This window comes from Haliotis cracherodii, unplaced genomic scaffold, assembly GCF_022045235.1.
Source record: "Haliotis cracherodii isolate W230 unplaced genomic scaffold, xgHalCrac1.p SCAF_5, whole genome shotgun sequence".
NCBI lineage: Eukaryota > Metazoa > Mollusca > Gastropoda > Lepetellida > Haliotidae > Haliotis > Haliotis cracherodii.
Window position 1 is genome coordinate 16,883,742 of NW_027266308.1, and position 25,819 is coordinate 16,909,560.

The following is a 25,819-nucleotide window of genomic DNA, read 5'->3' on the forward strand; positions in this document are numbered from 1 at the left end:
AATATAGCAATATCATTAGTCATAAACTTTGACCAAAGTGGACAAAATTAGACAAGACAATTCTCAAGATTAATGATTCTATCATCCAAAATTGGCTTCCACAGAATATACTACTTGGGTGACATTGCTGCAATGAATTGTATCACTGTTTTGCAGACCATTGTGACATCATCAGTTACCATGACATTACAATTAAATGACATCACTAATCACCCAGCCAATGAAGCTGGTTAGCTGTACCTTTCACACTGAAGACACTGATTATTGTTTTTTCCAAACTGAAAAAAGTTGGAAGAATGATTTTGGATGATAAATAGATTCTCACCCTCATGCCTTTTGATATCAAATATATCAATACTTTTATCGACTCGTGAAAAAAGTTTTTTCATATCAAAAGACAATTGGATGATATTATCCATGCTTTGCAACTGTTGTAATGTCATTAAGAATTGACTTTAATATCTTAAGCATTTATGGAAGTATAAACATAAATACTGATATACATACTGTGTAAATCTGTACATTCCTTTTAAAAACATATGCAGTTTGTCTTCACTTGAAATGAGCACTAAGGTTCTGGATCAGCAACAGCCAACTACACAACAACACAACTACACTCACCCTATCCATTTGGACTACAACAGCAGTCTGGCACACGGTTCCTATATGGATGGTGGTCTGGAACCCCACAGAGATACGACTAGAGTGGAACAGCACATAAATGTCAGCCTCAAACTCTCGACAGGCATACCGCTCCGAGTCCGGACTCACTAGCACCATCCCCTGCAAGATACACAAACGATTGTCCCTTATTAACACTGTACAGTGAAAACTCACTCATCTGAGATGAGTCAAGAACTGTTTTGTATGCAGGTGGATAACATTGGATCTGAAGGTAGATAGTCAATACCAACTGTTCTGATGGTAGATTGTCAGTACCAACTGATCTGAAGGTAGTTTGCAAATAACATTTTGTCTGAAGGTAGATTGCCAATACCCACTGATCTAAAGGTCGACGACAACATGGACTCACTTTTCTCAGCTGCTCCTTCTCGACATCTTGAAGTGCAACTGTTGCTGTCTGTCCTGCTTGGATCAGTCGGCATGGCAACCGGTTTCGGTGAACTGTTCGGACTTTGACCTCACGAAAATCTCCGTTGTCAGATGGTCCTAACAAAACCATATCTCCTTCTCGTATAGATCCTCTGAGACAAAAGATTACCAGTTAGCAAACAAAACTAATCATTCTAATGATCTCAACAGCATGTACAATACAGAAAATAAAAATAATAGTTCTTCCACTAAGCATATGAAACAGTTATCCCTTATGAGAAACATTACTGGATAATATACTCAACAACAAAAGTTCCTGTGACACCAATATTTTAGTGTATTTTTCAAACAAGTAAAGTTTGGTTTTCAATATTGTAGTACATGTATGGAATCAAGTCACAAAAATGCAACTGCTACAGAAAAGCATGCATTCCATGCCCCATGCATTTCACTACCCAAGAATGGGTATAAAAACGTGCGTGAACGGGATTCCATATGCATTGTTTAGCATCGTACTGACAACAACCACTCAGAAAAACAACAAAATTAAGCAATTATTCAACATTACGAAATGCGACGCCTGTCAGAAAATGAGCGTCTGCGAGCCATTGGTATGCTTGAAGCAGGATCGAGTCAACGTGATGTAGCAAGACAATTTAAGGTCCACAGAAACACCATTTGGTGTTTATGGCAACGTTGGCAACAGACGAATGCTGTCAGAGACCATCCTCTGAGTGGCAGGCCACGCATAACCAGTAATCGACAAGACGACTGGATTCGAATAACACACCTACGAAATCGATTCTAGCCAGCAACAGTGACTGCAAGGAGCATCCCTGGCCTTGACGGATATCTTCACAAACCGTACGTCGTCACCTCAGATATGCAGGGATTGTCACCAGGAGACCCGCCAGACGTCCCATTTTGACAGGAAACCATGTCTACAGTGGTGCAGACAGCGTCTACAAGGGGACAAGTTCTATTCACTGACGAGTCTCCTTTTCACCTCAGCCACAGCAATGGATGGATTCGAGTGTACTGACGTCGAGGTGAACGTTACATCAATCATTGTGTCATGGAAGAAGATCGGTTCGGGGGCGGCAGCGTTATGGTATGGGGTGGGATTACAGCAAGACAGAGGACCCGTTTGATAGTGGTAGAGGGACATCTCAATGGACAGCGCTACCGCTACGAGATCATCGGCCCTGTTATTCTGTTTGCGTCGTCATGGCCCAGGCATTACTTTTCAACATGACAACACCCGGCCTCATATTGCTTGACTTGTTCAGGATTATTTTCAACAAAACACCCTGAATGTCATCCCCTGGCCGGCTCTCTCACCAATCGAGCACATGTGGGATGAGATGGATCAGCATCTTCGATGTCAACCACGTATTCCACACACACTCCAGGAACTTCGAAACATGCTCCAGCAGATATTGACAGATATCCCACAGGACTTTGTGCGACACCTGGTCCATTCCATGAGACGAATGTATTGCTTGCATCGCAACAAGAGGTGGACACACAGGCTATTGATTTGTACATTGACATTTTGGCATGTTCAAGTTTTTAATGAAATCACGCATTTTCTGAAGTCAGTATGGCAAATTAAACCATTTGAACACTTACAGAAGTCTTTTATCTGTTGCAAACCGAAATTGTTTCAGATTTGGTAAAAAAACATAACTTTCCATTAAATCATATTTAATGTCACAGGAACTTTTGTTGTTCAGTATATAAGCTTCTGAATCCTAATTTTCTTAATAGAACATAAATGTTAGCAAAGACAAGAAGCAAGTATGCATATGACACAATGTTTTGACCCACCTCAATATAGTTCCACCTACAACACCTCCAACACCAGGCACTGAGAATCGGTCATCAATCTAGAATCCAACACAGGTGGTGTTACAACCACATCATTAACAAGCAGTGAGAGAAGGAGAAAGGCCAAACACTGGTTAGTGTATCCATGTTAGCATGTTTCAGAAAATCTCTGACGTTTGTCTTAAGAAAAAAGTGCTCTCATAATTTTGGGAATGGAAAAACAAAAACAAACTATCCATGCCATCAGGATATGATACAGCCAGGTCGTACATTGTAACACCAAGATCCAAATATTAGTCTGCTCTTATGACATGCATTTGGTACCAGGTGGGATCTATTCAGTAATTCTTCCCCATAATTGCAATGGCCCATTACAGGTTCCTCTTAATCAGAGGGGCGGCCGGGTAGCCTAGTGGTTAAAGCGTTCGCTCGTCACGCCGAAGACCCGGGTTCGATTCCCGACATTGGTACAATGTGTGAAGCCCATTTCTGGTGTCCCCCGCCGTGATATTGCTGGAATATTGCTAAGAGCGGCGTAAAACCATACTCACTCACTCACTCTTAATCAGATTCAGAATTACATGGAAAGGCAACAGTGATGAATCTATGGCTGCAAAAACAATGACTCACCTGGAATTCTGTGCTGTCCTGGGCCAGCCTTTCACGATCTTTGCGACTCCTGAGTGGAGGCAGGACGTTGAGGAATATCTTCAAGAGATCCAGATTCTTCCCTGTTACACTTGAGATGGTAAATATAGGCGTGATCCTGTTCACAAACATAATAGTTGCCATTCAGTGCCAATTGTCAGAGTGGTTAGAACGTGACAGAATACATAATGTTGTCAAAGAGATATTTCATTTTTAAGTCACCACAAGTGGGTTTAAAAACTGCAAGGGGGAATAGGCAAACATGAGATTAAGTTCAGCACATTTAACCAACACAGTAGGTGTGGGATGAGTCACCAATACATTGATGTTTCATGATCAGCTTGTATCTTAACATGTGTAATATCGTCACCTCAAAATTGTATAGTATTGTACATAATTTTAGCATTCCAGACCTACTATACACCATGATAGACAAGAAAAAACATCCAGGTCACAGGTAGGACTCCAAGGTGGTATTTTACCATACACATGCTACAGCTAACACCTATTTCTAAATTATAACAGTTTGCCTATATGCGAGTTCTGAGCAAAACTGTTTTTATCCCAGTCTGAAACCTGATAGGAGTAAAGTTTCTTCTGGTATATTTACCCAGTAGATCTGCTTATACTAGCCCATATACTAAGACATTATTCTAAAATAATGCCCAATAAGGCCTACATATTCAGGCAAGTTGACTCAACTGTTTTTGCTATCCTGTACCTGGAGAACATAAAAACTCATTTGGAAGCAATGTGTTTAACCTTGTTTACACAGTACAGGATTCATAGGCTATTTTGTACTCACTTTTCAGTGTCAAAGTTTGATGCACAAGTGATGGCATCATCATCACTCTGGATCCTGACAGGTATTTTCTTACAACCAGGGGACTTGAGTATCTTCTCGAGCTGTTTCACAGTGCGCTCTGTCAGGATGTGACGACACTGGTCCACCTTGCTGACAACCACAAACACCGGCACACCCAGTGCAAGTGCAAACCCTAGGTGTTCCTTTGTAGTGCCAGCTGATACAAAATGGGAACATTTTATGTTTAGAAATAATAAAGAAATAGTTAAAGTCTAAGCAGACATTGCAGAGTACTCCATGTATGTCATTTTCTTAATAGAATATTGTCATACTCCTGCAGTATTGGAATCTAGAGACCACTAACCATTTAACCTTTACCATTAAGGTAATGACAGGATCTGTGAATTCAACAGGCATCATATAAATTATATACCTTCATTAGCTGGTAAATTGTTAAATGTTAACATACATGTAGTTAAGACATACAATATGTGGGTTGGCTTAAAAGTCCAACTATGAGAGAGGAGACATTAGTTCTTTGCTTTGACAGTTCTTTAGTCTTTAGTTGATAGCGGTGAACACATGCTAAACCAAAAACAAAATTAGTTGCCTTAATGTATACAGATGAAAAGCAGGGTTAGCCCAGGGCCAACTTGTACAAAGCAATCTTTGCATTTTGAAATAATGTAACTTTATGTTTAGAAAGGGAGTTACGATCGTCCTAACAGTAAGATCACTTACAGATAAACATTTGTTAAACTGGGAACTGTATCTGGTTTCACATTATCTGCCATTTGACCATGATGATGATGATGCCAAATAAATACTCACTGATTCCCGTGGTGGCACTGACCATGAGCATGGCAAAGTCTGGGGAGTTCCCGGTCAGCCCAAATATGGTGGTTTTGAGGTACTTGTGGTGTCCGGCAAGATCAATGAGAGTGATCAACTTGGTGGACTTGTCACAGATTTCTTCTACAGACCTGGACCCACTATAGTTGACCATCTGAAGTCACATACAGGACATACTGACAACCATAGCAGTAAAACAATGCCAATCTATCACTAAACTACAGTAACTTAGGAAGTAAATTACATTTTTTGCAATATTTGTGGTTTTCTAGTATTGTTGCCCAATCAGAACCTTTGACATGATTAACTAGATCCTGATTAGAAAATGCGAAAATATGTTTAAACTGGTCCTGATGTACAGTCTCTTTTTATTTAAGTAAAAAACCCAAAATCATGTCATGTTTTAATAAGTACTTTCATAAAACAATAAAATGTTGTGCACTTTAAAGAACCATTTTTAATTTCTTATACCGTATATTACCTCACATAAGCCGACCCCGAAGATAAGCCGAGGTATGAACTTGACCATTGAAATATGAAAGAACATGGTATGACCCGTAGATAAGTGAAAGGCCATGACACACTGCCAAGTCGCACAACACCCACACCCACAAAGCACCCACAACTTGCAAGTGTTTGTGTAAACAACATAACAATACCAACCGGCCCTTTTATTATCAGTGCTCATTTCCTTGTGTACCATGTTGCTTTTTAAACAACAGGAAGCAATCACAGTGTTCACTGTTTGTGACGTCACTGGAAACAGCTGATCACATGTTTTTGCAAATGGCAAACGGAATAACTTGCCTTTTGAGTTGTTTATTTGCCTCTTTCATTAAAGGTAGGTACTTGTTCACTATCAATTTATGAACTTTGCAAATTGTACGTAATAGCTACTGGCGATTTCATCTGTGGATGATATACTGTAAATCTTGAAATTGGCGTGAGTGTGAATTAAATGCGAAAAATGCGAGTTGTCTTAGCTTGCATTAATTAACTTCACATTTTTGTCTCCATTTTTGACTATCAACAATAAGACGGCCTCACTGCACAGTTTGGATAGTGGACACACCAATTTGAATATAAACACAAACACGTTTTTTTGAGCAGCAGTTGTAACAAGTATATTACAATGTCATTCAAAGAATAGGAATTTCACAATGGGCATCCGGTGAGTTATCACTGCTGGGGTCAAGAGTTCTACCCACTCGTGTCAAGCTTATCCGCATACCAATCAGTGAACTGTTGTTGGGTCAATTATTTTATTACCTTTAAACTTCTTTAATGCCAGTCAACAGAGTTAACATATAAACTGTGTGTTGTTTTAAGGAAAATACTGTTTATTGTTTTAACGGAAGTGCTCTACTCAGCGCTAATAAGCGGTGCTATTTGCTGTTTGATTGGATTAACGTAAGGATACATATCATTCCACTGGGGATGGGGTGGGGGGAGTCACATTGATATAAAGTCGCATTTTTGGCTAGGGGTCAGCAGTCGTATTAATTTGGCGACGCATTAATTTCAAGATTTACAGTATCATGTCTGTGGACTATATTGTTAAATGCAAAGATCGTGGAGTTTATGAAGAGTGATGAAACCTTGGACCTTAAATTGAAAACTTATGATCGGAAATAGTAACATGCACAAAAGTTATTGATAATGACCACATTGGTGTTTAATAATAACTTTATTGATCATTTATAACAATAATGGTTGTAGTTGTGGCAACTTCCATACTTTCAGGAAGTTGTAATCTATCGGACCGTCATTCGGGCGATGTTTCTTACAGATCACAATCTGAAAAATACTATCATGAAAGTGTATCCCGTGGATAAGCCAAACCCTGTCTACAGAAGGACAATTTACCTCCCCTGAGCTGTCGAAGCCAATAATCTCATGACTGATGCTTGATGTTCTCCCTGACTGTATTTCATGCAGATGACGAAACAGGTTGAGCCGTGCCCGTCCCCTCCCGTTATCCAGCTCTCCTTGAGTCAGGACCCCCAGCAGAGTACTCTTCCCAGCGTCAACGTTTCCCAGCACAGCAAGACGCATGTCCAGAAACTGTGGTAGCAAAAGAAACTTGTGACAGTTTTAGCAGGTGGAATAATCTCTTGAGGGTTTGATGAATCATGAAACTAAACACGAACTGTACAGAAAATGAACATACAATATCTGCTTTCAATAGCTATTCTAGGAATCATAGCTAAAATGACATTTAAAGGGAAGTAAAGTCAACATAGCAACTTTACAGATTTTAATATTTTAGGGCATACTTGATTACAAATGCTTGACCAAAATGAAATAAAAAAACCCAGAAATAGTGCAATACAGATGATAAAAAACAACACGAAATCTTCCTCCAAACAAAAGTTCTGCACGTAAGGGGATTCCTCTTAGTGGAGGTTAAAACAGGTTTCCGGTGTGTCCCGTGCTGTGCAATTTCACTAATCATGACCATCGGTCCAACATCCAGTCTGCATGCTTCTGCCTCAGTGATACATTGTCTTTTTTTTTGCCTGCCCATCCATTTGATACCATATCCACAACTTATGCCAGCTTAATAACAAACACTAAAGATGTCTTCAGTTGTTACACAGGGGATTTATCCCTGACAGGTATTTATTGTGTGGAGTAGGGCCAAGGGCAGCTGGTGTTTTATTACCTAAACATGCTAAACAGGTTGTTAGTAATAAAAACGCTAGTTATCGATTGTTAATTGTTCTAATTGGTTTGTTTTAAAAGCTGATAACAGAGCGTGTGATTTCAGCACTTTCACTTGAACATTTAAATGCTTTCTACGAATATTATATGGTGTGTGTGTGTGTGTGTGTGTGTGTGTGTGTTAGTATTACATTAGTAATGTAACCAAATAAATAGTTATGTACAATCAACCAGGGAAAGGGCCTTCCTACATAAAATGTATTCCTTGATGAGCAAAATGCAGTGTGTGATTTACCAATATATGCTAGGCATTGTTTTTAATGCATAGATTAAGATTGCTGTGGGTATTGTCTCATAAACTAAGCCGGCAGTAGCTGTAGACACATTTCTTAGAATCTACCGGTGATTTGGTTAAAAATTACCAAATAATATAACTTTAAAGAATTTTGATACAATGATCGGAAGAATTTTATCAGGAATAATTTATTCTAATACCATGTTATTTTAGTTGCATCTTTACTATATATATTTGAAATAAATTAATAACCATAAGTGTAGCACTTAATTATGTGATCCCTTTTGTTGGATATTTTTTCAAATGGAACAATTTGACCAATCGAGGTTGATGCTCACTCGCTTGTCACAGCCAAAATTTTATGTTGACATATAATAGTCAACAAATACAACTTTGTATGGCATTTATTTATAGATAAAATACAAAAGTCCAAAGATGAGCTGTATAATTTACTCAACCGGTTTCACGCATGTGATTTTAAAGAGTACAGTCATACCATTATGCTGTTTGGCGTCACAGTGCACTCTAACATAGTATGACGTCATAGTGCAATCTAACTTTGTAACGTCACAATAAGAGAGGCGTAAGACGATATATCGATTCGCAATTCACTTAGTCAACAGCGGTAATCTGACCATGGTTGCTGTAAATGTTTGTTTTTTCACTTTACATACCATTTTGACGAAATGAATGTAAACAATATTGAATAAAATTGATTAAAATCAATGAAATAGATTACAAACATAATCCAGATATACAATGAACACTTTTTAAAAACATTCTTTCTAAGGGAAGTAACTCTAGTTCATTTCAAATTTTCCAGCCTCGCAATGTAGTTCTCAGAGTATGGATAAAAGGAATCCCACCCCTTGCGTTAGCAGCAACCAAACATGGCGACTTGAGTGAATTTAAAAGGTAATTCAAAAGGAAAACGAACAATAACATTATATTTTCAAGTTAACGTGACTGAAACATCAAACGAAACTGATAAACCTGTCATCCCAGAAACGAAACCAAAAAGTCAAGAATGTTCAATCACATGAGTTTAAGGGGTCATGACATTGATTGGTGGCGAGACGACAAATCGTCAGATACAATGTTTTGTGATTTTTGCAGACACGCTGGTGTATCTTTTGCTTGAAATACTGATTTTGTGAATGGTAGTCAGAAGTTTAAGTGGGAGAGTATGAGAGCACACAGTGATTCTCACCGACATAGAAAGTGTAATGACTACATCTTATGCAGTAGACAAAAAACTGCCATATTTCAATGGGCTACTGTGCAACAATTTTGTGCACTGGATACAAAAACTGATCAGAAAAATGTGGAAGAACTGAAAATAAAATTCAACACGGCATATTGCATTTGTAAAGATGAAATGGCACTTACAAAATTTAAACCATTGTTAGTACTACAGAAGCAGAATGTTCTCCCCATTACACAAATCTATGTCAATGACGTGTAATGTGCAGAAATGTTGTCAACAGTGGCAAGTACAATTAGAGAAAAAACATCCAATACATTAGATGAAGTCAATTACTTTTCATTGATGATCGATGGGTTGGTTGGTTAGTTGGTTGTTTAACGCCGCACTCAGCAATGTTCCAGCTATATGACGGCGGTCTGTAAATAATTGAGTCTGGACCAGACAATCCATGGGGCTACAGACAGCTCAGTTTCAGAATATGATGTTATTTATGCAAGGATTGTACATAATGGTGTGCCTGAAAACAAGTTACTTGAACTTACACAACTTGAACATGCCCATTCTGATGGTGTGTTATCAGCTATTAAAGTTACACTTTCAGCCAATGACCAAGAACATTTTGAAAATAAACTTATTGGTTTTTGTGCTGAATGGGCATCTGTGAATGTTGGTCAGAGAATTGGTGTGGTTTCTAACCTCAGAGAAATTGCCCCTCATCTGAAAGACTTCCACTGTATAGCCCATCGATTGGAATCAGCAATGATAAAACTTCAGAGAGAAAGTCCCATGGTTGAAGTTGTTAGTGATTGTCTCCATTTAATTTGGAAAACCTTCCACTTTAGTCCTAAGACTAAAGGGAACTGAGAACTAGAAAGTGTTTCTGATTCCTAACCGTATCAGCACCGTGTTTCTTACATAAACAATAATGACCTTTGACCCCTATCCCGCATTCAGAACACTTATAGTTTATGTGTCCACGCTTGATGTAATAATTGTGTATACCGCAGTAAACATCAACACAGCGGCGGTTACATAGAGTCGTCTTCCCCATGAGTGTAAACTTGCAGTTATTCATGGTATATACATCTATCATATCATTTGTCTAAATGCAAATCACATCTACACTAGGGAATAGCTGAAAATCAATACAGCAGATAACCCCATAATAACAAATGCGACCTCTCGGTCTTTCTGAGCCTCTGACGGTGTATAAAACTGACTCATTGTTGGTCTAGGTATTGGGTCGAGTTTTTTCCCATAAACGAGGTAGTATTCGTGCATGGCGGATTCGACATCCTTAAACGTTTGAATTGAATGTCCTTCCTTAATCAGTTTTTCATGAATAAAGTCTAATCTCTTCATTCTCTGCTGCGTATATTGTAACTGAGCTGCTTGGTATTGTTCTACTGCTTTATTATGTCGTTTACGCTCCTCTTCAACTGCTTTAGCGTTTGATTCCCTCATACTGGAAAATAAATAATTACTCCCCGAAAAAGCTAGAGCATTAACAACAGCTCCACCGACCATCATCGCAATTGATGCCATATGTTCAATAATATAAAATATTCAAATGTTTAATTACTTCATTATGTCTTCCGGGATAAGTCCTTGTTTGATGAGCATATCCCTCGTTGCCATTGCTAATCCTATATCCAGAACCATCATACCTATATCAAATCCATTAAAATCTAGCTTGGGAGGTGTGGCTTTAGTAATCATTTTAGCCATACGGGCATAGCCAATGGCCAAGCCGGTGACCACCGCTGAATGATACGTCGCGTTTACCAACATTTTACCGTCTGTAACTGGAGTAGTCATGCTTCTTATAGCATTATATGAGGACTAACCTCTAATTGAACTTGTTGTTGCGGCGGGGGTGATGTTTTCTCTTCTCCGGTCTTATAAAAGAACCATACAGCCGCTATACCAGCAACTCCTACTAGTGCCCATGTTTTAATCGGATTTGAATTATTTATTAATTTTGCTTTGCGCGCCAGCCCTCCCTTTCTTCCTGCGGCTATTTTTTTGGGGTTCTTAGTAACTCTGGGTTTTAGTATTTTCTCATTCACTGGTGGTTCCTCATTCACTTGTGGTGCATCCTCATTCACTTGTTCCGCAATCTGTTGTGGTGTCACCTGTTGTGTCTCCATTTATATTATTAAGTGGGCACGTATGTTTAAATTGACAATACCTAGCCGTTATTAAAGCTGTGGTGAGTGGAGCTAAGAACATTCCGAATCTATGATAAAACTCACAGCTCACTGAGCTTATAGCGTGTTCGATGAATGGGTCTTTCTCTAGAGATTCGCATAAATACATGCGATGTTCTGCCGGGATGGGGAGAAACGTACTAGCTACGACTGTGTATAGTTGTAATATAGACGACCCTATCGTTTTAGTCATGGTAGCTCCAAGTCTAGACTCGTAACGCGCGTACAGTTTTTTAATCTCTTCGTCGGTCATGTTATCAATTTTTTCGATGGTATAATTTTCTCCCAAATATTGGGAACATTTTCCACCGGCTACCAAAGCCGCGAGTCTTTCTCTATGTTTATCTAAAGATTTATCTACATCAGGCTCAGATTCTTTGAGCATTTGTTCGATGAGTTCATCGCATTCCATAATGTAATACCTAAGGAGATATTTAAGTCTAACATAATATAATATGACGTATCCAATACATCCCGTAATAATGAACTGTTGTGAAAGAATGATGATTTCGAACCACATTTTATGTAATATTAACCGCTAATGTTCAATTTGCTATATTTTGCTATAATTTTGCCATATTTTTTGCTACATTTTGCTACATTTTGCTAAGGATTGCATAAGCAGCTGGTTGATCGGTTTTTAATACGAGTTTACAGTGCTTCGTTGCAGCTAACACTTTTCTGACTTTGTCACGTTCACCCTTGGTATAAATGACGTCATTTTCGCGTAAACATTCCTCGAATGAATCTCGGTCTTTGCAATGAAACAGTGCTACCCATTTGGTCTGCTCTCTGAGATCTTTCAGGACAGAATTGTATTTTTGAGTAAGTACCCAAACGCTATGTTGAGTATGCCTTCCGGAGAATGCTAAATACGAAAGCATATCTTTCTTTTTTTGTTAATTCTTTACTCGCGCTGCAGTCGTCTATTATGAAAAGGGTTGATTCTCCTTTGTATTTTTCGTGACATACTCGGAGACAGTCTTGTAAACGATCGCCCGGATCGACTCTGTGTATTCCGTCGTCATTCATTACCCAATCTCTCGATAAGTATGTTTTATTAACGCTTATAGTCGGGCACAGAATAATAATATGATCGAAAACGTCCCGATAATGACTTTCTAAAATATCTAGAATAAAAGCTGTTTTTCCGCAGCCCGTTTGCCCGCATATGATAGCGCAGTGAGGATCTTTAGGTAAAAGATTATTAATAGATTGCTTGCACGAATCTCCCATTTTGTATATTAAGTTGCGCATCCATAATCACGTACAAATACATGTTTAATTTACCAGCTGATTCCCCGAGCTTCGTTATCTGTATGGTGACACCCTCGCTAGCATTTTCTATTCTCCTCCCACTGCCGTGTAATTGGTCATCGTCCGTTGTTCGCATGTCGAGCCATAGCGCATACTTCGAGGTGAGGTATTCACCCATCGATACACTCCCGAGAGACAGATCTTTCACGACCGCGTTAACTTCCGGGGAACGTTTTATAGAAGGAAGTTTTTTAATCTCATCCCACTGGTGATACGCTAGCATTCCTTGGCTATATAGTTGATTAGGAACGCCCTCGATAGTCAATTCTACTTTCGTAATCTTGGGATTGTAGAACTTCTCGGTATTTCTTTTAAACGCATCGGAGGGGTCCTCGAACAACATTAAAATACCCTTCAACGACCTTGTGGGGACGTTTAGATTGATATTCCACATCGTATCTTTTTTGTCCCTCGTGATCTTTCGATGTTGCAGCACACGATCGTACAAAATGGCTAAACTTCCTGAATAATGGTTACGAATTTGTCTGGCTAATTCGGGATCCGTTATCATATCGTACTCGAGCGAGATATTGTCAATGGAATAGCTAGCATCATCAGCAGCTCTGATTACTCTACCGTAGTCATTAAAAGTGAGTTCGTATTCTAACCTATCGCCTAGGGATGCTTGATAAAAGGGCATGTGGGAATCTAGTAATTCAAAGTCTAGGGGAACATAGAATCGGTTACCTAATGCGTCGGCAACAGCCTTATCTTTTTCGTTGGTACCAACACCATTTTCAGCGCCCACGCGCAGTCTCAAAGTGTTCTTATTACAAATACCTTGGTACTGTAAGTTTTCCCGCTCTTTATCCGTTCTCCAGAGATCCATGTAACAATAGTATACATCGCTATCGTCGATACTCAAAACCTCATTACCTCAAATTGTAATGGCGATTTTCTTAACGACAGCACGACCTATGTTCTGAACGGGCTCTCTGTTAACGTCGGTAGAAGTCAAACTAATCGTAAATGCTAGTAGGACAGTTCTGGGAACTAACACATCGTGTGGGCCGAGATTAGGAAAGCGAACCAGAAGCGTTTGATTCTGATCGATGGTACTAGGGTTATTAGTTATAGTTACAGACTGACGAATTGCTTTGACCCCTAATGGATCTCGAAGTCTACGTTGTGGGTTTAACTTGCATCCGTATTGCGAAGACATTGTTATATTGAAAACATGTACCCTATGTTTAATATAAAAATGACTGATTTTGAACATAATGACTTTGATCTAGATAACAAATCTGATACTAGTACCATCGAAGAGGGTACTGATGAAACCAGCTTTATGATCCCAACCGTAAATGATGAACTTTTACAATCAGCCGTTGATGATTATTACGATACATTAAAAGATGATAAAAATTATGTTACTCCAATAGGTCGTGAATATTCAAAGTTTGAGATAGATAGTAAAGGAATATTGCGACTGCGTGGCGCTCCGGATATTGATCTTATGCATTCTCGTACTCGTAAGCCCCTAGCCTTGTCTACGATAGCCGCTAAAAAAGGCATCGGCTTTGTTCGTGATGAATTAGGTTTTGTAGACTACCGACGACTTTCCGCGAAGACTACTAAGGCTCTTCAGACTATGAGGAAAGAACTCGTTAATACAGATGATTTGGAAGCAGCCTCGATGGTGGCCTCGGACGGACTCGGAGAAATCTTAGATACCTATTACGATAATTCAACGTTACAGGTACCACATTCAGAGTTCAGTATTAGGGAATTACGAGGTCTTGACAAGGCAATGCAAACTATGCGGGGAGAACTCATCAATAATATAGCCAAGCTATCCGAAATCGACAAACATATAGCTCAAGAGAAAACAAAACTCGAACAGGCGGGCGATGAATTCAGTAGACGTCGCGTTGCTGAAAGATTGCGTAACCTAGAAGAGGAAAGATTGGCCCGCCTCGAAGCAGCTTCCAGTAATAGAAAGGCACTTCGTTCGCAAATCAGTCGTATTCGAGAAACTATCGATCAAGTCCTCAACGATGACACTACACTGACCGATAAAATTAAAACATTGTTCAGAGAACAGGGAATAACAATTGCCAGTATTTTAACCGCGTTGGGATTTATCATATCGACTTTGACTCTCTCATTAACAGGTGGCACAGGTGGAGGCGGATCACCGCCTAACGATAAAAACGGGATAAGAGAGTGGATAAAAAAGCATTTAAAAGCATTAGGTTCAGCACTGGGAAAGCTAGCTGAGAAAGCCGCGGCCGCACTTCCCGGTATAATAGGGAGTGTTGTTTCCTGGCTATTGAATTTATTAGCTAAGACCACCACTTGGCTTAGTCAAAACTTGTGGGGGTTGATCGTAGCAATTGCAGGGTTGTTGTACGTATTCGCTAAGAACTATTTAACCACCAAATCATGAGTAAGCCAACCGAGACTCCACCCACTACCAGCGCTGTTTTTTCATCGATATGTTGTTGATTTTTAGCCGCAATATGCGGTGACACTTGTGCATCAGTAGATGTTTGTGCATTAAAAGATGTTTTAGTAGATAACTGCGGCTTGACTATTCCCTTTTCACCCGTGATCGTTTGCGTTATTAATTCGACATTCATATCTGAATTTATACCTGGTTTTTGTTGATCGGTAGCGATAACAATTTTATTATTATAACCGATCACTTGACCGATCTTAAGTTCCATATTACTCGGAGACATGTATAGTCCCGGTGCATAAACGAAGTCCACTTTGGATTGAGCGTACTGTAATGCATCTTGAAAACGCTTTATAGACGATGGTATGTCAACTGGTGAATTAATGGCGTCCTCCACGTTTGAGACAAACTGTTTTTGCGCATCGAGCGCCGTCCCAGAACCGATAATGGACGTTCGTGTTTGAGATTGCGCTCCGAGAATTGCCCATACATAAGTTCTTATCGATTCATTAACTCTTACAAATCCTGTGTTAGTAAAATTATTTTCCGTTTTATCATTAAGGAATTCATTCCAAGCGTTTGCGGTATCGTTCATTTGTATAAATTTTTTAACAATATAAATTAACCCACTCTTAAAACTCATAATATCCCCTCTCCAATCGTTACTATAAAGTTCCCAGCCTTCATACCAATCACCGGTTTTATGCCAATGATCATATATTCTTGCGTAAAGTTTGCTGGTACTATACAACTTACCAAAATTAACTGGAGGTTTATTAAGTTCTCTATATACATAATCGCTTTCTTCTTTGACGGATTTATTTTCCTCTGTGTAAGGAACACCTAGACCATGGTTTGCTCCTTTAATACGCCAATCTTTACTCGTAGAAACATTAAATTCCTGACAAATACGCTCATACGCGGACCTATTATAATTATTATTTGTGGAATTCCACGCTCGATCATGCGGTAATGGAGCACTAATTTCTTTAAGTATACGTCTAATCTGATAGTACACGTGAAATGACATAACAGACTTATTCAGTTCAAATCCTGGAGCGTAAAGAGATACGCCACATCCCGTTGTGGCACACCATATGGCAAAGTTTAACTGATTCTGCCAAAATTGCATCGGATTGTGAAACCAATCGTGCACCATTTTATCGCTAGTTGCCGTGACTCTGTATTTTTCAAAGATATCAGGGAATTTAACTAAAAATTCAGCACCATAGGCAGTTACTATAATCGATTGATTAGTAATGTAAGTTGATTTCATATTTAAGTTATGATATAGTATCATTGTATATTTAATATGTATGTTACACTCCCGGGAATAACAAATGGCCAGTCTATTGAACTGCTTCATACTATCGATAACTCGGACGGACAACTCGAAGTAGCTCTATGCGAAGTAACGTATTACCAACGGTGGACCAATATAAGTGCTGCGAGAGGTAATAATGAGATAATATTAACATATGACAATAATAGAATTACTACTATACCTGATGGGTATTACAGCATAAGCTCACTCAATGATGAATATTTTAATGCGGAATTTTTTATTAATGAATTTTCTACTGGAATTATTATCACACAAAGTGAGGCCAATGGGACAGTGAAAATCATCAATGAAAACTCAGATATAATTATTGGTGAGAACTTAGCACACACACTTGGATTTTATCGGGCAATAACATTACAACTGGCACAACAGTGATTGCAGGTACTACCGTAACTGATTTAGTTCCCTATAAAGAGTTGTTCATCCATCTTGATCAAATAAGCACGACGGATAATATTCAACTAGAAAGTCCTTCAACTCTACTCAGAAGTGTTCCGGTCAAAGATGTAAAATACAATAGCGGTAGAACGGAATCTTTCTCGTTATTACAATATGAAAAATTGAAGCGGGGTATTATTTCAGACCTCAAAATTTCTGTATTAGATGTAAAACACCAACCTGTGCATGTAGGATACTTAAGTGTAACACTCCATATTATAAATAATGGTTGATTCCATATTTAAGTTATGATATAGTATCATTGTATATTTGATATGTATGTTACACTCCTGGGAATAACAAATAGTCAGTCTATTGAACTGCTTCGTACTATCGATAACTCGGATGGACAACTCGAAGTCGCTCTATGCGATGTAACGTATTACCCACGGTGGACCAATATAAATGCTACGAGAGGAAATAATGAGATAATAATAACAAATGAAAGAGATAGAATTATTACTATACCCGATGGGTATTACAGCGTATGCTCACTCAATGATGAATTTTTTAAGCCTTATGGAGCTAGTCTCACACAAAATGAGGCGACTGGGAGACTGAAATTATCCCCTGGAATAATGGGTGTAATTCCTTACAGGAACTTAAGAATTACAATTGGATTTGCAACCAATTATACTATAATAGTCGATTCATCAAATGAGGGAAATATATTACCCGATTTAGTTCCCTATAAAGAGCTGTGCATCCATCTTGATCAAATCAGTACAACGGATAATATTCAACAAGAAAGTCCTTCAACTTTGCTCAGAAGTGTTCCAGTGAAAAATGAAAAATACAATAGCGGTAGAACGGAATCTTTCTCATCATTACAATATAAAAAATTGAAGCGTGGTATTATTTCAGACCTTAAAATTTCTGTATTAGATGTAAAACACCAACCTGTACATATAGGATACTTAAGTGTAACACTCCATATTATAAATAATGGTTGATGCATCAGGCCCTGGAACGATAAGACAATGTAATACAATTGCGCTTTCCGATCTCGGAGACACGGAAGGATTCGGTAAACCCGGTACCGATGGTAAGTTATACGCTTTACACTTACACGATAATGTATACAAGCGGAAAGAAGTTACATTCACTGGTAATCTAGAAGATTTAAGCGATGTCGACGTTAGTAGACTCCTTAAAACCACTCCGTACAATATTATTTACAACAGTGAGAATAAATGGACTATGGTCGAGGCAAACATCAAGTGGCTACTGAATATCGTCATTACCCCACCTTATGCGATGATGGGTAAGGGACATAATTTAACTAAGATAATAAATAGTGGCATCGTACTCGCGGCCTATATCCCGTCAAAACGAAAAAGTGTGTTAGTCACTCCCCTGCCAGAAAAACCAGGTCATATGTTATATAGTCGTCCGGCAATCCAAAATGTTAGTTTAAATTTGGTTACAGAATTCGATAATATTAAAGTTAACTTGAGTGCAATACCTAATATTTCTACGCTTATTATTGAAGTCTTGTTCGGAGATGCACCGGTAGATGCCTTCGAAATATTACCAGGTCTATCGATTAAATGGCTCATGAAACACGAGCGTCAACGTTGCAGTATTATTCATGTCGGTGCATCACCCGTTACATCCCTCGAGGGGGTTCAAATTTTTAAAAGTGGTAGTATTTCTCTTTCTAAGATATTCTTGCCGTATAATATACATTTGATAAGGTTGATGTATACTCTCAAAACATTTAAGCAAGACCAATTAAAGACTATTATATATTCGTAATATACACTATGAGTTTATATCCAGCGCTCGATGAAATGAAGGAAACTGTCGATGGATTTCGATTACATCAAATAAGCGACATAAAGCATCGAATAGAAAAGGATAGGGAGTTGAGACTTGGATTGTATAAAAAGTATCGCAGAGCCGTGAATGCTCTGGACGGAGTTGACACCGCTCTTGTAGTAGCTGGCATGGGACTCGGTGTAGCCGGTGTCGGTTTACTATCAACTATAATCGCCGCGCCTATCGTGCTTGGCATGGAAATGGCGGCTGGAGCCTCGGGACTGGCAGGAATAGCGATAAAATTCATTTCTCGTAGGTTACAAAAGAAAGCATTAAAACACGATAGTATTCGGATACTCGCCGATGCAAAGTTGAACAGCATAGAGGATCATATTTCGACAGCAGTGGCCGATTGCAAGATATCCGAGGATGAGTTTCGTTTAGTGCTGTCGGAACTCACCAAATACAATGAAATGAAGCAGGAGATTCGATCAAATTCTCGTAAGACCAATGGTATTAGCGAAGACGATAAAAAAAAGTTCATAGAGCAGGGGAGGCAACAAGTGCGTCAATTATTCCGTGCCAAAACCAAAGAACTGGTTGGAGTTTAAAAATAAATTGCTTACTATCGTGTGATTACATTTAGACAAATGCTTACATAAATATATAATAATGGAAAAAACTATTAAATGGAGAGAATTACCACAAGGTTTTTATTATATCAGTGATGTCAAACCAACCAAATACGGTAATCAATTGTTTCTTATCAATTTACAAAAAGAGTGTAGTTATATAGTCTGGTCTCCTAGTAAAATGAAGGAAGAACTTAATAAAAATGTTGAATATCGCTTTATCGATAAAAATAATGAAGAATATTTTTATTACTATTTAGACTCATCTAAAGCAATGATTGGACCCAGGTATTGGTGAGCTGGAGTCAATTTAGTTTAATCTCATGACTATCGTTGAATCGCATAGTCATTTTGGCATAAAAAATTCCCCCTGTAGTAGCAGTATAGGTATATGAATCCAGCTCCAGTGGAAGTGGTCCAGAACCCCCATTACCTATAAAAATTTATATCATAGACTCCAGGTGGTGGTCAATTTAACTTAATCTTATGACTATCATTGAATCGCATAGTCATTTTGGCATAAAAAATTCCTCCTGTAGTGGTGGTATAGGTATATGAATCAAGCTCCAGTGGAAGTGGTCCAGAACCATCATTACCTATACTACTGTATTTGTAGAAAATCCACTTAAAGTACTAAAAGAGTTTGGACACAAATATATTAATATCCCCAACATATCAGAAATGATGTAGCAATGTTATATGGCACAAAGGAAAGTCTCTGTGATGTAATTGCCCGTGTATCTGACTCTGCAGGTCTTCTACACAATGACATATGTGATGTCATGGAAACTGTAATAGCAAGGCACCACACCAGCTCTCTGATGTGAAAGATCCTTGACATAAATATGGTCAATAACAGTTTCTTTCCTGGTAGTGGACACTTCAATCAGCTGCGTGAAGGGTTCTTGCAGAAGAGGTTGCGCTTTGTTTGTATTGAGGTCAATCTTGAAATCTCCCAGAAGAACTGTACTGTTAGTCGGAGATAGGTCCAACATTCTGTTCAACTCTTGTCTGAAGTAGGGAATGGGAAGGGTTGGTGGTCTGTACACAGAGAAAACAGAAATTGATGAACACTGCAACTGGATGCCAAGGCATTCCAGTCCTACACATGAAGTGTCAATGACCTTGTAGGAAAGATCCTGATGGATGAACATAGCTACTCCACCCTTTCCTCTCGTTTTCAATGAGTCTGGTACACTAGAGGCTGAGTCGTACTGATTTCCCCTGCTACATGTCAGAACATTGTGGGTAGGCAGTGGGTTAGTAAATTACTGATTTGGAAGAAGCCATGTTTCTTGAAGGGCTATGATGTCTGCAGCTGGCAGAAATCTATTTGCTGTGAAATCTTTCAAGTGAGGGAGAAATCCTTCAGTGTTGTGGCCCACAAGCACCAGGGAATTTGCATAATCAGGAATGTTTGGTGGTACTAGGTTATTCCATCTTGGCAAACTTGTAGCAAGCGGCATTTCTGAAATGGCATTTTCTACCCTGCTGTCTGCATAGATTCCACTTGGTTTATAATCGTCCTTAATGAGGAACAAGCCATTGAGTGATGTCACTCTACTTAGAGCAACATAAGCCATCCTTGCTTTAAATATTCTGTCTAATGAAACAACAGCCTTGTCTGTGGTCATTCCCTGCACTTTGTGTACAGTCACCGCCCATGCCAATTTAAGTGGAATTTGGTGATGGGTAACTTTAATTGGCTTGTGCTGAATAGGTTCTTTTTCAGGTTTGATGACCGTGGAACATGGGTCAATTCTTGGTGGAGGTGGATGAGATTTCCTTGCGTTGCGTCCAACTTGGTCATCATCAAACTTGACACACACAGCTGTAGGCAAGCCAAGTGGGCTGTTTCCTGCAATGATGGATGTTACTGTTCCAAGAACACCATTTGAAAGGCCATCTGGTACGTCAACATTTGAGCACAAGAGGACACGTGCACCAATGCAGAGAGTTACACGAGGTGGAAGTTTGGCGTTGTCAGTTTCCATTGGATTTGTTCTTTTGTAGGACTTGTTTGAGGTAGCTGAGAAACAAATATCAGCTGCAGTGATTGTTACCAATGGAGTGCTTTCAGCTCGTTCAACAAGCAGTGCTTCATTGTGATCATTCAGCTGACGATTAGTTGAGAAGATGTGAAGGGCCATCTTTGGATAGGTTGGATCAGTTTTGGAAACTAAACGTGATTGGAGTAGTTTTTCATCTTCGGGGTGGAGCAATTCACTTTTAGGCTTCTTTCTGATTCTGTTAAGCATTTTGATGAAAGGCAGATCACCTTGCTGTCTTACGACCTCATCCAATTCCCATAGGTGAAACAATCTCCACAAATCAGTGACAATCCTCCTCTGCATACACAAAAGTTTACCTTTAACCGGTGGTACTTGTTGAATCTCACCTACTGCCAAGATACAGATATTTCCAAAATATACGTGTGATGACTTGGATGGCTGCTTGATTTGCTGTAGTCTGCAATGTATTGTTTCAAGCAGCCATGGTGTGACCATGGACACTTCATCAATAATCAATAACTCAAGGTCTTGGAGTTTGGACCTCAATGAGTTACCTTGATCTTCTCCTAAAGTTTTTGCTGTGGCTTTGTTGATAGAGAATGCTGAATGAATTGTCTGTCCCTTTACATTGAAGGCTGCTGTTCCAGTTCATTTAAGGAGTTGAGATTTCCAGATCGATGGGGAAGAATTTTTTCAACTTCATGAAATATGCATTTGATGAGATGAGACTTTCCAGTCCCAGCACCTCCTGTCAAAAATATGTGTAATGGTTTAACATCCAATCCATTTGCCACTCTGAGTGCCCAGTCCCTTATGAAATAAAACAACAGTGACTGTTTTTTGTTGAGTTTTGATAAGAGAAGTCTGTGTTGAATAACTGTTACACTTGACTGCAATTCAGCAGGAGGTGCATAAGACACAGATCGAGATGAAGGTGCTTCTGTCTGCAGGTCTGGAATATCAGCTGGATCAATTTCGTCACATATTAAACGGTTTCTGAGTTATGGTCAGGAAACAAAGCTTACCCCCATTCAGAGCCTATGTTCAACTTATCTCCATGGAAACGAGAAAAAATAAAAATGTCAAAAATCTCTAAATAGCAAAAGGCACCACTTCAGTGCTGGGTTAATGTGTATACAAAGTTTCGCGAAAAAATATTAAACGGTTCCTGAGTTATGGTCAGGAAACAAAGCTTACCCCCATTCAGAGTCTATGTTCAACTTATCTCCATGGAAACGAGAAAAAATAAAAATGTCAAAAATCTCTAAATAGCAAAAGGCACCACTTCAGTGCTGGGTTAATATGTATACAAAGTTTCGCGAAAAAATATTAAACGGTTTCTGAGTTATGGTCCGGAAACGGTGGGAACGCCGATGCCGACGCCGACGCCGACGGGAACTGTGCCAAAAACAATATGTCTCCCTCCATTCTGGGGGAGACATAATGATCGGTGATAAGTTGGATGCTAGAATTTACAGCCCTACACCTATCAAAGGAACAAGATTCAACATGTAGACAGGGCTTTGAGATTATTTCTTCAAGGTTAAAAAGAATGGGAATCTTGCCAGCGACAAGGGTCATTGCACAGCAGTTTGTACTCATATGGAGAGCTTGGCAGCAACCAGCAAGAATGCTGATATAAACAGTAGCGGTAAATAAATCCACAAACAAATGAAAACATTAAAGTTTGCAGCATTTGCTCATTTTATGGCTGACATGTTTGGAGAAATTGCATTACTCAGAAACTACAAACAAGAACACTTATACTGCCAAGTTCAGTGTCAGCTATTCAAGATTGTATTGACACAATCAACAGTATGAAAGATCAACCGGTCCCTGTAGGACTTCATGAGAAATTTCAGCTGTTGGTAGAGGACCAAAGGGACCAGAACACTCCTACTTTGTTCCAAGGAGTAGAAATGACAGGTGACATCAGAAAGAAAATAGTTCATCTGCAATCAGCACAACAGTTGACATTTGTATCAAAGAGCTGAATGCCAGGTTTCAGAATATTCTTGGCACAACCAAGGATTGTGATACCAGGAAGACAGTAGAAAGCTTTAACAATTTTCATCATGACACATGGCCCAAATCAAAGAAGGATTTGCTAGGTTTTAGCATACAGGAAATTGAAACACTTTGTAAGTGGTTTGAGAGGCCTTTCAAAGCAGGTTGCTGACACCTTGATGCCATACAAACTGAATGGAGACAGCTCAAAGTACTGGTCTCAAATTGTTTCAAAGAAAAGTCCTACCTTGACTTGTGGCAAGTGTTGCAGAACAAGGAACCCTATAAAACTGAACTGAAAAAAATTCTGCTCTTTGTTGAAATTATGTCAGTACTTCCAATAAGCTCAGCAGAGCATGAGAGATCCTTTTCAGCACAGACGAGGATAAAATCAGATTTTAGGAGCAGTATGTCTGTTGAAAGGTAATCAGATCTAATTCTGATAAGTTGTGAAGGTCCTGAACTTGCAGAATCTGAGTCTGTGACCAAATTGCTGTCCCGTGGGAAGACGAGGTTTCCTTCCACCCAGACAACAGCATGGTCCCAAGACATTGTTTCAGTCATTTCTGAGCAGTAAGTCTGCTCAGAAGCTAACTTAGTACAAGGAAACCAGAGACAATAATTGAACTTTCAAGTGACATGTCAAGATGAATCAGTGACAAGTTAAATAAAGTCAATTTCACTGACATTTTGATTTTTTCAATCTTATAGATGCTCATGATATCAATCACTGGATTGTCTGGTCAAGACTCAATTATTTACAGACCGCTGTCATAGCTGGAATATTGCTGAGTGTATTTAAGTACGGATTTGTTGACATGGTATTTCCAGTGTTACGTGCTTACAGTAATATCTTTGTGTTGTGGAAAAAAACACCAAACCTTGTGTATAAAACTACCCCCCTTAAAACCCCCCTAATTTACAGTTACGAAATTCTTACCTTATACACAGCAACATACGGTATATAAATATGCAATTTATACTAAAATTTCCAAATTTTTAAACTTATCCTTTTATCCCACGGTTGGATGGTGGACCGCAGATACCCTAGCCTGTATAGACTACAAATGTGAGATATACTAGATCAGGACAGTGTAATTTCAAATTTGTTCAAAAATTTAAAACAGTTATTGTGCCAACACCAACATCTGAACTTGTGGAGCCCTTGTACATCTGTGACTGAGATGTTGCGAAGGTATGGAGATGCTAAAACTGTATTGGACTTCCAAAAGCACCTTCAATGACAGCGAAAGGGTGCATTTACTGTGTAGAGTAATGGTAGAAGCAAACACTCGAGGATTGGGCTTAGTGATGGAGGTATACGTTCTAAGGATGATGGAGTGGAGCCAGAAGGATACAAGAAATTTCCAATGTATAAGCAGTTTACAACTGGATGAAAAATCTCTTCACATCTATTCAAACCCCTTATGCAGGGCACAGGGAGAGGTCTTCTTGCTCATTCGATTCCAAGATAGATGAGAGTGGGGAAATCGTAAATATTTGGTCTGGTTGGCCGGGAAGGCACTGGAACTTCTGGAAACTGGACCCTGGTGACATCCAAAGCATGAATTTCGCTAACATGGGCTGCAGTGGCCAGAGCCAAAAGAAAGACGATTTTCAGCGCGACTGTCTCGAACCAGTGGCTCATAATCACAGGAAACGAGCTGTTGAAGAATAACGTTCAGGTTCAACGAAGGGGGACGAAAACGGGGGGGTTTGGTCTGCTAATTTGTAGGAATGGGTGGGCGACTATAATTTCGCAATCATGGAAACCTTTGCCCCTGAAGTGGTGGCAAGGACAGAGTTGATAGCTGCCAGGAAGGTGGCTAACATGGATCCCTTAAGTTTCCAGGTTAAACGCAGGCAATGTAAATACTTGGCGAATTGCTGATGTGAGGCTGAAGTAGGAGTTGAAATATCACGAGCATGACAAAAAGTCCCAAAGGCTGTCCACCTGTGGTCATAAAGGCACATGGTAGATGAACGATGGGCTGCAGTTATGGTCTTCGCTACCTGCTAGGAGTAGCCTCTGGCAAAAAGAGACGGAATAGAAGGAGCCACTGAGAGTCAGGCTGAAGAAATAGGTCGTCGCAAAGCAGAAGACAATGGAATCGTTGGTCGGCGAGCCTTAGCAGGGTGGTGAACCAATTGCGAATTTGTCAATAGGGCGTGACCAAAATCAGAAATGATTTGTGGATGTTACCTTCTGCAGGATCTGGGGAAGGATCCCAGTCAATGGAAAGGCATAGGCAGTGAGACCTTCCCATAAAATTGCCAATGCATTGTGATCCCAAGCCAGAGGATCAGGAATAGGCGATACAAGTCGGGATTACTGAGCATTG

At 39.3% G+C, this 25,819-nt stretch overlaps 1 protein-coding gene across 2 annotated transcripts in view; it reads right to left on the reverse strand.

Moving 5' to 3' along the window:
* Nucleotides 1-25,819, reverse strand: part of LOC139442441 (GTP-binding protein 2-like) — a 115,037-nt gene that overhangs the window by 6,968 nt on the left and 82,250 nt on the right. For both annotated transcript variants that reach the window (XM_071223251.1, XM_071223252.1), the window contains exons 5-11: nucleotides 7,055-7,252; nucleotides 5,168-5,342; nucleotides 4,337-4,553; nucleotides 3,514-3,649; nucleotides 2,884-2,942; nucleotides 1,034-1,205; nucleotides 622-783 (exon numbers count right to left, since the gene is read on the reverse strand). In XM_071223251.1, the coding sequence (XP_071079352.1) occupies nucleotides 622-783; nucleotides 1,034-1,205; nucleotides 2,884-2,942; nucleotides 3,514-3,649; nucleotides 4,337-4,553; nucleotides 5,168-5,342; nucleotides 7,055-7,252 (1,119 nt within the window). The remainder of the gene's footprint in view (nucleotides 1-621; nucleotides 784-1,033; nucleotides 1,206-2,883; nucleotides 2,943-3,513; nucleotides 3,650-4,336; nucleotides 4,554-5,167; nucleotides 5,343-7,054; nucleotides 7,253-25,819) is intronic.